The sequence below is a fragment of the Phocoena phocoena genome, chromosome 1 (genome assembly GCF_963924675.1).
Source record: "Phocoena phocoena chromosome 1, mPhoPho1.1, whole genome shotgun sequence".
Lineage (NCBI taxonomy): Eukaryota > Metazoa > Chordata > Mammalia > Artiodactyla > Phocoenidae > Phocoena > Phocoena phocoena.
This window is the reverse complement of record NC_089219.1, coordinates 74,294,863-74,311,981: the sequence shown is the minus strand read 5'-3', so window position 1 is coordinate 74,311,981 and position 17,119 is coordinate 74,294,863. Positions and strand designations below refer to the sequence as shown.

Sequence of the window (17,119 nt, the reverse complement as noted above, 5' to 3'; positions counted from 1 at the left end):
CACCAACATTTGAATTATAGGGGTCCCAGAAAAAGATGAGAAAGAGAAAGGGTCTGAGAAAATATTTGAAGAGATTATAGTTGAAAACTTCTCTAACATGGGGAAGAAAATAGTCGCCGAAGTCCAGGAAGCACAGAGAGTCCCATACAGGATAAACCCAAGGAGAAACATGCCCAGACACATATTAATCAAACTAACAAAAACTATATACAAAGAAAAAAATTTTAAAAGCAGCAGGGAAAAGCAACAAATAACATAAAAGGGAATCCTTGTAAGGTTATCAGCTGATGTTTCAGCAGAAACTCTGCAGGCCAGAAGGGAGTGTCAGGATACATTTAAATTGATGAAAGCGAAAAACCTACAACCAAGATTACTCTACCCAGCAAGGATCTCATTCAGATTTGATGGAGAAATCAAAAGTTTTACAGACAAGCAAAAGCTAAGAGAATTCAAAACCACCAAACCAGCTTTAAAACAAATGCTAAAGGAACTTCTCTAGGTGGGAAACACAAGAGAAGAAAAAGACCTACAAAAACAAACCCAAAACAATTAAAGAAATGATAATAGGAACATACATATCAATAATTACCTTAAATATAAATGGATTAAATGCTCCAACCAAAAGACACGGACTGGCTGAATGGATAAGAAAAGACCCATATATATGCTGTCTACAAGAGACCCACTTCAGACCTAGGGACACATACAGACTAAAAGTGAGGGGATGGAAAAAGATACTCCATGAAAATGGAAATCAAAAGAAAGCTGGAGTAGCAATACTCATATCAGACAAAATAGACTTTAAAATAAAGACCGTTACAAGAGACAAAGAAGGACACTACATAATGATCAAGGAATTAATCCGAGAAGAAGATGTAACAATTGTAAATATTTATGCACCCAACATAGGAGCACCTCAATATGTAAGGCAAATGCTAACAGCCATAAAGGGGGAAATCGACAGTAACACAATAATAGTGGGGTGCTTTAACATACCACTTACACCAATGGACAGATCATCCAGACAGAAAATTAATAAGGAAATGCAGCCTTAAATGAGACATTAGACCAGATAGACTTAATTGATATGTTTAAGACATTCCATCTGAAAGCAGCAAAACACAATTTCTTCTCAGAATATTCTCCAGGAACATTCTCCAGGATAGATCACATCTTGGGTCACAAATCAAGCCTCAGTAAAGTTAAGAAAATTGAAATTGTATCAAGCATCTTTTCTGACCACAGTGCTATGAGATTAGAAATCAATTAAAGGAAAAAAAACTGTAAAAAATGCAAACACATGGAGGCTAAACACTATGCATCTAAATAACCAAGAGATCACTGGAGAAATCAAAGAGGAAATCAAAAAATACATACAAACAAATGACAATGAAAACATGATGACTGAAAACCTATGGAAGGCAGCAAAAGCAGTTCTAAGAGTCAAGTTTATAGCAATACAATCCTACCTCAAGAAACAAGAAAAATCTCAAATAAACAGCCTAAACTTTCACCTAAAGCAACTAGAGAAAGAAGAACAAAAAAACCCCCCAAAGTTAGTAGAAGGAAAGAAATCATAAAGATCAGAGCAGAAATAAATGAAATAGAAATGAAGAAAACAATAGCAAAGATCAATGAAATTAAAAGCTGGTTCTGAAAAAAAAAAAAAAAAAAAAAAAAAAAGCTGGTTCTGGTTCTGTGAGAAGATAAACAAAATCGATAAATCTTTAGCCAGACTCATCAAGAAAAAGAGAGAGAGGACTCAAATCAATAAAATTAGAAATGAAAAAGGACAGATTATAACTGATACTGCAGAAATACAAAGGATCATGAGAGACTACTACAAGCAACTGTATGCCAATAAAATGGCAACCTGGAAGAAATGGACAAATTCTTAGAAAGGCACAACCTGCCAAGACAGAACCGGGAAGAAATAGAAAATATGAACAGACCAATCACAAGTAATAAAATTGAACTGTGATTAAAAATCTTCCAACAAACAAAAGTCCAGGACCAGATGGCTTCACAGGTGAATTTTATCAAACATTTAGAGAAGAGCTAACACCTATCCTTCTCAAACTCTTCCAAAATATTTCAGAGGGAGGAACACTCCCAAGCTCATTCTATGAGGTCACCATCACCCTGATACCAAAACCAGACAAAGACATCACAGAAAAAGAAAATTACAGGTCAATTATCATGGATGAACATAGATGCAAAATCCTCAACAAAATATTAGCACAGTGAAACCAACAACACATTAAAAGGCTCACACAACATGATCTAGTGGGATTTATCCCAGGGATGCAAGGATTCTTCAATATATGCAAATCAAACAATGTGATACACCATATTAACAAATTGAAGAATAAAAACCATATGGTCATCTGAATAGATGTAGAGAAATCTTTTGACAAATTTAACACCCATTTATGATAAAAACTCTCCAGAAAGTGGGCATAGAGGGAACCTACCTCAACATAATAAAGGCCATATATGACAAACCCACAGCAAACATCGTTCTCAATGGGGAAAAACTGAAACCCTTTCCTCTAAGATCAGGAACAAGTCAAGGTTGCCCATTCTCACCACTATTATTCAACATAGTTTTCGAAGTTTTAGCCAGGACAATCAGAGAAGAAAAAGAAATAAAAGGAGTCCAAATTGGAAAAGAAGGAAAACTGTCATTGTTTGCAGATGACATGATACTATACATAGAGAATCCTAAAGACACTACCAGAAAACTACTAGAGCTAATCAATGAACTTAGTAAAGTTGCAGGATACAAAATAAATGCACATAAATCACTTGCATTCCTATACATTAACTATGCAAGATCAGAAAGAGAAATGAAGGAAACAGTCCCATTTACCATCACATTCAAAAGAACAAAAAACCTAGGAATAAACCTACCTAAGGAGGCAAAAGACCTATATGCTGAAAACTATAAGATACTAATGAAGGAAATCAAGGACGACACAAACAGATGGAGAGATATACCATGTTCTTGGATTGGAAGAATCAATATTGTGCCCTATCAAATTACCAATGACATTTTTCACAGAACTAGAACAAAAAATTTTACAATTTGTATGGAAACACAAAAGACTCCGAATGGCCAAAGCAGCCTTGAGAAAGAAAAATGAAGCTGGAGGAAACAGGCTCCCAGAGTTCAGACTATACTACAAAGCTACAGTAATCAAGACAGTATGGTACTGGCACAAAAACAGAAATATAGATCAAGGGATCAGGATGGAAAGACCAGAGATAAACCCACACACCTATGGTCACCTAATCTATGACAAAGGAGGCAAGAATATACAATGGAGAAAAGACAGTCTCTTTAATAAGTGGTGATGGGAAAACTGGACAGCTATATGTAAAAGAATGTAATTAGAACACTCCTTAACACCATACACAAAAATAAACTCAGAATGGACTGAAGACCTAAATGTAAGGCCAGACACTATGAAACTCTGAGAGGAAAACATAGGCAGAACACTCTTTGACATAAATTGCAGCAAGACCGTTTTTGACCCACCTCCTAGAGTAATGAAAACAAAAATAACAAATGGGTCTTAATGAAACTTAAAAGCTTTTGCAAAGCCAAGGAAACCATAAACAAGACGAAAAGACAACCTTCAGATTGGGAGAAAATATTTGCAAATGAAGCAACTGACAAAGGATTAATCTCCAAAATATACAAACAGCCCATGCAGCTCAATATCAAAAAAACAAACAACACAATGCAAAAATGGGTGAAGACTTAAATAGACATTTCTCCAAAGACATATAGATGGCTAACAAACACATGAAAAGATGCTCAATATCACTAATTATTAGAGAAATGCAAGTCAAAACTACAATGAGATATCATATCACACCAGTCAGAATGACCATCATTAAAAAATCTACAAACAATAAATGCTGGAGAGGGTGTGGAGAAAAGGCAACAGTCTTACACTGTTGGTGGGAATGTAAATTGACAAAGCCACTATGGAGAACAGTATGGACATTCTTAAAAAACTAAAAATAGAACTACTATATGATCCAACAATCCCACTACTGGGCATATACCCAGAGAAAACCATAATTCAAAAAGACATATGCACCCAAATGTTCATTGCAGCACTATTTACAACAGCCAGGACATGGAAGCAACCTAAATGTCCATCAACAGAGGAACAGCTAAAGAAGATGTGGTACATATATAGAATGGAATATTACTCAGTCATAAAAAGGAACGAAATTGTGTTATTTCCAGAGACCTGGGTGGACCTAGAGACTGTCATTCAGAGTGAGGTCAGAAAGAGAAAAACAAATATAGTATATTCACACTTATATGTGGAATCTAGAAAAATGGTTTAGATGATCTTATTTGCAAAGCAGAAATAGAGACACAGTTGTAGAGAACGAGTGTATGGATACCAAGAGGGAAGGGGGTGGTGGGATGAATTGGCACACGGGGATTGACATATATACCGCACTATGTATAAAATAGGTAACTAATGAGAACCTACTGTATAGCTCAGGGAACTCTACTAAGTGCCTTGTGGTGACCTAAATGGCAAGGAAATCCAAAAACGAGGGGATATATATATACATATGGCTGATTCACTTTGCTGTACAGCAGAAAGTGACACAGCAGTGTAAAGCAACTATAATCCAATAAAAATAAAATGAAATAAAATAATGAAAAGGAGGCATACTACTGATGCAGAATCAAAAGGAGATGCAGAAAGTAGCACTAGAACCAGAATAGTAAAGAAAAAGGAGCCTGGCTAAAAGTATGTTGGAAATTTCATGATGAACAGCAATTGCAATTTGTTGGAGCAGAGCAAAAGGAAAAAAGCTGTTTGTTGGTTGTGTAAAAAATGGACAATATTAAGAGACATTTTTAGCAAAGACATAGTGAATTTGGTAACTTGCTTCTCAACAGTCAAAAAGAATCGATGACATTAGTCACCTGTAATCAAAATTAAATGTACAATGAAACATTTTGAAGTGATTTTAAACAGAATCTGAGCTGATTCTGTATCTGTATGATACTAATGTTCAGTCTTCTAAAGCAGATTCCTGAAAAGTGTCATGTATACCATTGTTAAATCATTCAGTAAATATTTGCAAATGCTATGGATCAATGCCAGACAATGGAATTCTTAAAAGAAATAGAACACAATACATTTAATATCTGTGTTCTTTGCCTGTACTTGTTGGTTAAGTCATGGAAGAAATATACAAAGATTTATTGTATTGTTAAGTCCAATTCAAGATTTCATTAAAACAAAAAAATGCTCTCCAAATATTCAATAATTAAAGACAAAAAATACTTAAAGGCAAAAAAATGGCAGAGTAATTTATATTTTCTCATTGATATCAGACTACATGTAAATGAGCTTAATTTGAAGCTCCTAAAAAAAAAGGAAATGCTGATTTGTAGCCTAGCTAACCTAGCTAAACAGGCACAAAATTTCGTGTTAAAATTGAAACTTTTCAGAGTACAAAACAATGAAATTAATTTTATACATTTTCTAACATAAATCAATTTTAAGAAAAAGTTGAAGAATTATTTGCTGACATTGATAAATTTATAGTTGCTTATAAATTTATGCAATACCCTTTTGAATTTAATGTTGAAAATATGACTTAAGTATCAGTAAACTTATTTAACTTGGACAGAGATAGTTTTGAAACTGATGCTATTGCTTCAAAGTCAAATCAAATCTTCTAAAAAAAAGAAGAACCAGTTGTGTTAATGTACATGCATACATTAAGAGAAAATAATTTTTTGGTACGTGATTAATTTATTGGGACTTTTAGGTATGTTTGGAATTATTAGGGTATGTGATTCTGCTTTTTCAATTGCAAATTTTATGAAATCTAATAGAGATCAAGCATTTCTAATAAAAATTTGGCATCCAAATTGAGACATACTCTAAGTATAAAATACATAGTGGATTTATAAAATTTAGCATGAAAAATGTAAACTATCTCATTCATAATATGCTATATTGATTACAGTTCAAAATGATAACATCTTGGGTATTTTCAGTCAAATATAAAATATACTAAAATTAATTTCATCTGTTTAAATATGACCACTAGAAAATTTTAAATTACATACATGTCTCAAATATCGTTTCTACTGAGCAGCACTTGTATATATCCAGAAACGGAATGGCTGAGTTATAAAATATTTTATGGTTCTACACTTGAAAATAATGCCAAATTGTTTTCCAAAGTCTCTGGATTATCAGCATCAACATCACCAGAGAACATGTTAAAATGCAAATTCCCAGGCTGAATCAGAAACTCTGGAGATGTGGCCCAGCAATCTGTATTTCCAAGTGACACAAACTCAAGTTTGAGAAATCACTGTCCTAGTACTTAGAACAGACTTTAAAATACTCTGTACCTAGAAGAAATATGCCATTTTGGAAAGGGAAGTCCTGTCTTTGTTATGGTCATATTTTTGAATGTCTGCAACATCTACAAATCTTGGAGACAAAAATAGGCCTCTATAGCCTCCTGGTAGTGAGAGCCATGCCTCTGGTGAAAGTGACTGAAAGCCACCTTTAAACAACCTAGTCACCCTAGTGCAGAAGAAAGGACTCAGGCTTCAGAACCCGAATACCAGCACCAGCACTCCTTAGCTCTGAACTCTTAAAAGGTCTTTTACCTCCTGGAGCTTTGGTATTCTCCACTATAAAGTGGGAATTATAGCACATACCTCAAAATATGGTTGTGAGGATTAACAAGGCTCACACAAAGTGCTAGACACAGAAAAGGGACACCATAAATAGTAGCCTTATAAAACTAAAGCTCTGATCAGGAGCATGTGGCCAGTGAATAAGAGCCATTATCCTAGGCTTCTTTGGAAATGACCCTTTGTGAAGTACATTCCCTAGTAAAGCAACTATATTTTCCATATCTGGAAAACAAAATGGAAGCAACTGTGAGCCCCAGTTTGGGCAGATCTCAGAAAGAGCCTTAAAACTCTATGTTTAGGAATTCTGTATTATAATCTAACTCTACCCTGCCCAAAATGTTAGCCGATAGCCACTTGGCTATATAAATTAACTGCAACTTCTATTTCTGATCAAGATGGAGTAGCGGGGCCCAGACTTACCCTTCTGCCTAAAACAGCTAAAAGAATAGACAAGATGTATGAGAATGGCACTCAAGGCATTCACTGGACATAGGCAATAAAGAACAGTGACCCCTGAGGGATGGAAACAAGCATGGTAAGCCGTATCCACTTTCTGCCTGAAGAGAGATTTTAGGCTATGCCCAGGAAAGAGTTCTAGAGAGGAGAGAGCTACACAGAGAGAACTCTGGAGAGGTGTAGAGGCGTCCCGTCAAGTGCTCAGCAGAGTACTGATTATCACATACACATGAGGAAACAGGCTGGGGAAAGAACCACGAAAAAGAGACAACAATCCTTAGAGATCACACAGAGATGGGAATGGTGCCTGTTTCCATCTGCCAGAGAGGAAAATCTCATCATTCAGGAGCATTGGTTAGAGTACAAAGATGGGTCTTACTTCAATAAAAGGGGGAAAATACCCTTAAATACAGCTCTAGCCCTGCACAACAATGCTTAAAAGAATCAAATTGTTTGTTTCCAAGTAATTTAGGCACATCCCAGGACAAAGATCAGGAATATTTTTAGGAATACAAAAATATCCAACACCTAACAAAGTAAAATTCACAATACCTGACTTATAATAAAAAATTACCAGGCATGCAAAGAAGCAGAAAAATATGACCCATAATGAAGAGAAAAGCCAATCAACTGAAGCTGACTGAGAAATGATAGAATTAGTAGACAAGGACGTTGAAACAATTATGAATATATTTCATATGTTCAGAAGCTAGAGGGAAGAACATGTTAAGTGAAGACATGGAAGATATAAAAAAAAGACCAAGTTGAACTTCTAGAGATGAAAACTACATCATCTGAAATGAAAAATGCACTGGGTGGGATTAACAAGAGATTATAAATTTCAGAAGAAAAGATTAGTGAACTTGAAGGGGAGGCAGTAGAAACTATCCAAAATGAAACACAGAAGAAAGACTGGAAAAAAATTAACAGGGCATCAGTGAATTGTGGGGCAATATCAAGCGATTAAATAAACCTATAACTGGAGTCCCCAAAGGAGAAGCGGAGGGGGACTAAAAAATAATTTAGAAATAATGGTTGAAATGATGAAAACTAAGTCCACAAATCCAAAACACAAAACAAACTTCAAACACAAGAAAGATGAAGAAAACTACACGGAGTCTCATAATCAAATTGCTCAAAAATAAACGATAAAGAGAAAATTTTAAAAGCAGACAGAAAAGAAAGACACATTTATACAGAAGAACAAAGACAAGAAAAAGAGTAAATGTTTTCTCTTAACATCAGGAACAAAATTAGGATGTCTAATCTCACCACTTCTATTCAGCTTTTTACTGGAGGTCCTATTCAGTGCAATAAGGTAGGAAAAAGAAATGAAAGGCATCCACACTGGGAAGGAAAAAGTAAAACTGTCTTTACTCACAAGACATAACTGTCTATGTTAAATATCTGATAGAATCTATGAAAAAGCCACTAGAAGTAATACATGAGTTTAGCAAGGTTGTAGGATACAAGACCAATATAAAAAAAAAATCAATTGTATTTCTATATACTACAACAAACAACTGGAAATTCAAATTTAAAAAGCGCTACCATTAATAATAGCATAAAAATATGAAACATGTAGGGATATAGAGAAAAGATGTGTAAGACCTGCACACTGAAAACTATAAAACATTGCTGAGAGAAATTAAAGAAGACCTAAGTTAACAGAGAAAAATGCTATGTTAATGAGTTGGAAAACACGATATTGCTAAGATGTCAATTCTCCTTAAATTGATCTATAATTCAATGCAATGCCAATCAAATCACCAGCAGGCATCTTTCTGGTAGAAATTGACAAGCTGATTCTAAAATTTATATGGAAATTCAAAGGACTAGGAGTGCCAAAACTAGTTCCAAAAAGAACAAGTTGGATGGCTAATACTACCTGATTTCAAGGTATATTATAAAGCTATAGTTATCCAAACAGTGTTGTATTGGCATAAATATATACAAAAATATCATTTGAATAAACTAGAGTCCAGAAATAGATCTACACATATATGATCAATTATTTTTCAACAAAGTTGCAGAAACAATTCCAAAAATGGTGCTGGAACAACTGGATATCCACAGACAAAAAAAAACAACCACTGTGACCACCACCAAAAGAAAGACTTTAATCCTTATCCCACACCATGCACAAAAATTAACTCAAAAATCATAGTCCCAAATCTAAGAAAACATAAGACAAAATCTTTGTGACCTTGGGTGAGGCAAATATTTCTTAGATGTGACACCAAAAGCACTATCCATAAAATAAAAAATTGATAAATTGGACTTCATCAAAATTTAAAACTTCTGGTCTTTGAAAGGCACTGTAGAGAGAACGAAAAATAAACAAATCACACACCACAAGAAAATATTTTCAAATCATGTACATGATAAAGGATTTGTATCCAGAATATATAAAAACTCTATGCAATAATATGTTAAAAAACCAGCCCAATAAGAAATGGGCAAAAGATTTGAACAGTACTTAAGAAGTCTATGGATAAAATAAGCACATGAAAAAATGCTCAATATCATCAGTCATTAGGGAAATGAAAATTAAAACCACACCTAATGACATAAAGAGCAGTGATCACACCAAGTTCCTGAGCATATAGAACAACTCACACTGCTGGTGGGAACATAAAATGGGACAACTAGTTTGGAAAACAGTTTGGCAATTTCTTACAAAGTTTAACGTACACCTACCACACAGCCCAGCCACTTCATTCCCAGAGATTTATCCAAGAGAAATGAGTATGTCCACACATAGACCTGTACACAAGTGACCAAAGTGGCTTTAATTGTAATCCCTAAAAAAATGGAAACGATCCAAATGTCCATCAACAAGTGGGTGGATAAACAGTGAACAAAGTATTGTATATCCATACAATAAAATACTACTCAGTAATAAAAAGCAACAAACTATTGATACACACTATAATATGAATAAATCCCAAATTAATTATTCTGGGTGAAAGAAATGACCCATTCCCTCCTCCCAAAAAAGTACATTATGAATAATTCCACTTATATAAAAATCTACAAAAAGTAAACTAATCTACAGTGATAGCTTATCAGTGGTTGCCTGGGGATATGAGGGAAGGGAAGGGCAGGAAGGAGAAATTACAAAGGTTTATGAGGAAACTTTGTGGGTGATAGATATGTTTATCCTAATTTTGGTAATGGTTTCATGGCTGTATACAAATGTCAAAACTTATCAAATTTTATACTTTAAACACATGCAGTTTATTATATGTCAGTTATATTTCAATGAAGCTGTTAACTTTTAAAGTTGATTTAAACTGAGTAAAACTAAAAGTTCAGTTCATCAGTTACACTAGTCACATTTCAAGTTTTTAATTGCCACATGCAGGTCATGGCTATCATTGTGGACAGTACAAGTGTAGGACATTTTCATCACTGCTCAGAGCAGCTGATCTAACTAACACATTGAAAAAGCATCTGTTTCTTTCATTCCTCCTCCATCTACCTACCCCAAACTTCAAAACTGGAAATAAGCATGGCAGCATGGCACTGATATATAAATTACGGGAGAAGCTTTTTTTGTTTGTTTGTTTGTTTGTTTTGAGGTACGCGGGCCTCTCACTGTTGTGGCTTCTCCCGTTGTGGAGCACAGGCTCCAGACGCACAGGCTCAGCGGCCATGGCTCACGGGCCGAGCCGCTCCGCGGCATGTGGGATCTTCCCGGACCGGGGCACGAATCCGTGTCCTCTGCATCGGCAGGCGGACTCTCAACCACTGCGCCACCAGGGAAGCCCACGGGAGAAGTTTTAAAAGCAGATTTTATTAAGTTTAATGTAAAATACACCTCCTATTCATAAACATATATAGCACACTATTTCCTCACTTAGGTATCACAGCTTCTATGGATTACATTTAATTAGTTTCTTCCAAAGCTCAAGTTGAAGGCAATTTTAAACTGACATGGGAAAAATGAAACAGACAGCACTGTCTCGAAACATACTTTTGCCTTGTAAGCCAAGTGGTTATAGCTAAAATATAACTCATAAAAGAGAATATACATTTTTTTAATATACTTACAGATATTTTATGAGTTACTCTGAAATACGTAGCGTGTTTCAGAATACACTACATAATGCAACTAAATTTTCTTATTTAAAAGAATCAAGCATATAACTCACAATAAATATAAACACAAGTTTCAACTGTAAGAACAGATGTAAAAAGAGAAGACTATGGTATATATGGAAATGTTTCACATTCAAGTTCATAAAATTAGGACAGAGAAGTCGTTAAACTTAGTACGCTTACTGACACTTTTTTCCTTCTCTCCCTATAGCTTTCAGTTTAGAGAGGGGTGATTTTATTAAAAAAGACTCAAACTCTCTTTTCTGTTTCCTCCTACCACCACCTCACCCTTCCGTGTAGCCTGTGGACTTGGGAGGCAGAGTCTATGTTTGCTCTGTGTTTTTGTTTCAGTATACAGAACTCAGGGCTGGAATCTTCAACCCGCCCTGTTCCAAAGGCTGATACACTAAACCTTGATGCACAGTTTGATGTCTGAGTCATCTCTGTCTTAGAAATGGATACAGAAAAAGGCAATTGGAGCTGGCAGGAGAGGGGAGGTTGGTGGCCAGTGTAGACCAATCAACCAAGACAACCCCCAAACAGTGTATTGTACTCGATAAGCAAGAAGTATAAAAATAGAACCCAAGTCCCTCTGTTGTTTGTAGAAGCAGAACTCACAAGCCAGTTTCACTTACTTTTTTACACCGACAGAGCCATTTTCCTTGTTTTCCATGTCAACAGATAGCATGGGGAGGCTGCAGGTTTCCTTTACTTCAGCAACTAATCAATAAGGGAGAAAAGCTTGTGTTTAATTCTTAGAAAGTGAGAGAAGAATATATATTCTGAATCGGAAACATAATGGCCCCTTTTACAACCTCACACCAGTTCACGTATGTTTGCTTACATCTCTAGTTCCCTCAGCGACCGGAGAGACGTGATTAAACCTAAAGAACTGGAGGAGACTATTGGGGTGTGCTTTCATCTGTACTGGCACTCCCTGCCTTGACAATAAGCATTTGCAAATGAAATTGAATCCTTGTTCAAAACAAGTGCTGTGTGAACTGGCACAGCTTCCTCCAGGTGCCAAGCTCTCACTTAAGACATTGTAACTTATAAATGAGTCAAAGTCGAGAAAAACAATCCCCCTTTTCCTCCCCTTCCCACCACGGGCTATGATTTCTTCTTTTCTTACTGTATTTGTTTTTCTGTCCACTCCCACTGCTCCTCTGTTTTTTCATTGCGATGCAAAAGAGCACTTAAAGCTTTCGTCAGCAAGTATTCCCCTACCTCACATATTCTCAATGAAAATCTCAAAAACCCGTCTGTGAGATGGCCACACTGTGGTAAATCTGGAAGCTCACAAAAATGTCAGATAGCCCTTAGCACAGAAAGGTGGTGCTGGTGTGTGTGTGTGTGTGTGTGTGTGTGTGTGTGTGTGTGTGTAAGAGAGGGTAGGCAACTCGTTAGATTTATATAAAAATCATCAAAACACTCAAGGAGATATAGTAGCATCCATCACTTTGTCTTTTTGTTTAGTAGGAAGAGGACTGAAAAAATAAAATCCCTCCACAATTAATATGCAATTAGCAAGATGAAAAATCTATGAACAAAACTGCTGGAAAAAAAAAAAAACTAGTTCTGAAATGTGCTTGTTCTTCTGCAGCTGAAGCCATAAATTAAATACGTTTCCTCTCCAATCACTTTATACTTCGGCACTCCTTCCCCTAGGGATTACTCTGACATGACAAGTGCATCATTCATTTAGTATATTCACAAGATTTTATCACTGTTAGAGAAGTAGATGATTAACAAATAATACTGTTAAGTGTGGGATTATCTTCACTGCTGATACATACACATGCGCACGCACACACACACACACACACACAAACTTCCAGTCGCTAAACCACTTAGATCATCCATAGAGAAATCCAACATTTAAGATACATATAGATATGAACACACATCCACACACCGTTACAGAGAAGACAGAAGACAGTGCAGCTTACTCCATGCCAAAAGAATGATTTCACTTCAGTTGGAAACTGTTACACATTCACCATTTTCTAAGCATCTCAGAAACAAAACAAAACAAAACACTCACAATGATACTCTGCAACACCACACTACATTGTCTTATTATTATTTTCTTTTTTTGTGGAAGAGTAAAAAGAAAACCTACCTAGAAGCAACTAAAACATGTCATTTTTTATAGGCTTATCAAGAACAGCCAAAGAAACCCCAATGTTTTCTTTCACAAAGTAGGCTGGCAAAGGAATTCAATAAGGAGGTACAATTTGACACAGTGAAATAAAACCAGGCTGGCTCTCAGCCAACATGACGTTAGGAATCACACACAAGCTGCACCAACTGCCTTCTGGTTCATGGCTGACTTTTTAAAGCTACAGTGTGCCTGTTCACTTTTGCTAACTACCTTCAGCACAATTAGTGGAAGTGAGTGAATCATGGGTCTCCAAACTGCAGAATTCTCCCTGCACCTGTCTTGTTCAAAGAAAAACAAGCTATATCAAGAGCCTCTTATTTTCTCCCTCCCCTTCATTGTTTCTGCATCATATGTCTTTGCTGCTGTTCTGAGCATGAATGCCATGTGTCAAACTATTTCTTTTTCTTTCCTGTAGGAGAAAAGAGAAAATAAGACAAAGCCTGGTGCTTAGGCGCTATACCCAGTGAACACCCAGAAGCTGCAGTCCTGTTACCCTTTCTTCCTAGTTGAGACTTGCCAACAAAGTTTCCAGGGCTGGCTTTTAAGTAATCTCTGTGAGAATAAGGAAAGCACTGCCTAGATGAAAATCCTTTTATTTCATTATGCAGGAAGTAACATATTTCAGAGAGGATGCAAAGTAGATGACCAGATCTCCTGAGAATGCCCACATTCTTTAATTTTGGCATTCATCCTACCCGATGAAGTCAGCAAAAAATTCAAAATAAAACAAACCTTATTCTACAAAACAAAAACAATTAGTCTGGGAGGTTTCATTTTAACTGTTTATCCCAGTTGCGTAAAAAGCATAATTCAACAGATTCAACACTTATTTTCTATGAGCACCTGGTACTATATTAGTTACATATGAAAAAGAAGATCTTGTGCCAGCCCCCAAATTCATAGTATCTTCCACCACCATCCTAGGTCCCAGGTCTGGTAAGTGGGAGATGGAGTAGGGACTGGGCACGATCTTTTGATTAAGTTACCCCGGTCAACCTCACAGCTCTCTTGCTTGCTTGGCTGGGAACTAGTGCTCAAGGGAAACATTCCCATTTCACAAATGTGCTGTACATACACTAGAAACATAAATGGTTGTCAGTGAAATAAACACCAATCAATATTTGCACACTTTTAGGTCAAAATGTCAACAAAACCTCTCAAGGTAGGGCAGAGAATTACAGGTTCTCAAGAAGGATCCTAGAAAAAGTCATCTGCTGCTGTAATCGTGTGTAGACTTCAGGCAGAATTGAGGAGAAACCTGCTGGTCTCCCTTTTCTTTAGTACTTTTTAAGGGTACTAGAAGATCAGCAACTATGATCCAAATTTGCAACCTGAATTTCAAAGTCAAGTTTTTCCCCTTACTTATTGCAGAAATTATATTAGAAATTTTCAACTTCTTGAAAGATCGTCGCTGAGAAAAATTTCAAGGGCTGTCTCTGCCCATCTTTGCCATTGCCCCCTTGAAAGAGCAAATAATAATAATTTAGGAAAGAATTCTAAATGTTCTTATATTTTTGAGTAACGTTTTTTAAGCACGGCTCAAACAGGTGGGGTTTTTTTGTTTGTTTTACCACCACTGATCAAAATGATGAACTCTTCTGGAGATAGAGCACTCTTTCACCAACAGATTCTATAATGCTTTTGGGTTTGATCTGAAATTTCTCAACTGTTCTACAACTAAATTCAAATGGAAGGGCGCTGGGCTGTGAGTCCTGAGGGCAAGGGATAGAGAACAGGGTGTCCTGACAGCACTGTCATGCCACTGCTCAGAAAAAAATCAGGTTCAGCACGCCACTCTTGAAAGGAAAGAGGCAAAGAAAATGTAGTTATGCTGACTCTTCCTTAGACACACTCACAGGAGAAAGGATTCTGTGAAGTTTCTCCAGGAATTTCTTCCTACATATAGAAAAGGACATCCCTTCCTGTCTTGCCTGCTGTGATCAAAAGTTTGCCTGTTACACAAGGGTATGGCTTTCAGGAGGTGTTGTGAAAAATCAATCCCATTTTATACAAAATGAGCCACGAATTCTGACAACAGGAGGTTTCACTCATCAGCTAGTTTCTAACTTTGGAATAAACTGACATTTGTGGGTATAAGTATATATACTAGTACTCAACCACTTCCTCTTCACTCCCTCCACCAAACTATTTGATATTAACCCTCTTCTCTGCTAATAAAAATTGTGTATTTATGTGTAGTGTGGTGTCTGGTTGTGTGTGGTGCATAGCATAAAGGCAATGTGTGTGATGAGTGTATGTGTACGCTGTGTAATATGTGCGTGTTTGTGATGTGTGTAGTGTGTGGTATTTGTGTGTTGGCAGAATGTGTAGTGTGCACGGTGTTTGTGTGTGTGTCTGTAGTGTGTAAGCGTAGAATGAGAGATACACATGCAAACCGACAAGACCTTCTGATCCAGGATATCATGGGATGTGCTAAAATAACTTCGGAGATCCTTGTGCTAGGATTCTGGAGCAGAACTTTCCTGGACACTTGGGAATGGGCTCAGATAGCAGGGGAGATGGGTCAGAAAGGACGGGAAACTGGCGCCTCGATCGGCTGCTTTTATTGATCCGCACTCATCCCCCAGAGACCCAGTGCCCTCCCCCAGGAACCTCCCGCCGGCCTTGTCGCCAGGAGTGGGCCCACAGGCGCATCCAGCCCGCGTCCCAGAGCGCAGACCTGGGTGCACAGGGCTGCAGAAGTAATCTCGAGAAGCCGCCCGAGGGCACGGCCGAGCGCAACGGGTCCCCAAGGGCAGCTCAAGGAAAACTAAGGAGGGCCTGGAGAGGGGGCGGTTGGGGCAGAACAGAGGGCAGCAAAGGAAATGCCAGAGAGCCTCTTGGACCAGCTGGTCCCGTCCGATAGCCAAACGACTCGCTTGTGGCACTGGTGACAGAGGGGAAAGTTTCTGGCTAAGACTTTCAAGAAGAAACCGTTCGTCCTTGAGACTGGGGACTCCCCGGGGGAGCTTGTCTTTGGAAAGGGAGTAGGGGGGTGTGGCGCTCGCTGTGCGCCCAGCCGAGCCGTGCCACCTCCCGGTCCCATCCTGCGAGCTCTGCCCCGCAGCCCGCGGTGAGCCGCAGCTCTCCGCGGAGCCGGGCACGCTTCTGTCCCCAGTTCCACTCCAGGGTGACAGATTCCACGCTCGGGGGTGCAACAAGCTGTAGGAGCACCGGACACACAGCAGAGACGAGGGAGGGCAGGGCGATTTTTATTGTGGCTTTCTTCGTTTCCTTCCATCCTGGAGAGGGGGGAAGACGGGCGCGTTCCCAGCGCGCTCGCAGCACGAGCGGATCACTTACCTCCCCGCATGGCCGGCGCCGGGAGGCTTTACCCCGCACAGAGCTCGCCGGCCGCCACGCGCCCAGCCCCAATGCAGCCGGCCGGGCGCGCTGGGCACGCCGGGACTTGTAGTCTCCGCGGGCGGGGTAGGGGTCCAAGGGCTGGGGCGGCTCGGAAGCCGAGAGGCCCGGAAGGGAAGGGACGAGGCCGGGGCGTTGAGATGGTAAGGTAGGACGTTTGCAAGAACTTAAAACCTCCTGGGAGCTGGAGGTGGGAAACACTCCTGGAGAGACTTTTAAATTGGGGATCTTCAGGCTGGTACCATTTTTTCTTCCCGTCTGACTCGCACGTGGCAACTCTGATGAAGTTTTTAGCTGGGTTTTGGCAGTTATGACAAGTAGAG

General features: G+C 38.2%; 1 protein-coding gene across 1 annotated transcript in view; it reads right to left on the bottom strand.

Moving 5' to 3' along the window:
- Nucleotides 1–16,746, bottom strand: part of SAMD13 (sterile alpha motif domain containing 13) — a 47,384-nt gene extending 30,638 nt beyond the window's left edge. Inside the window, exons 1-2 of the mRNA XM_065897464.1 lie at nt 16,737–16,746; nt 11,905–11,989 (exon numbers count right to left, since the gene is read on the bottom strand). Coding sequence (XP_065753536.1) covers nt 11,905–11,989; nt 16,737–16,746 — 95 coding nt within the window. The remainder of the gene's footprint in view (nt 1–11,904; nt 11,990–16,736) is intronic.
- Nucleotides 16,747–17,119: the final 373 nt, after the last annotated feature.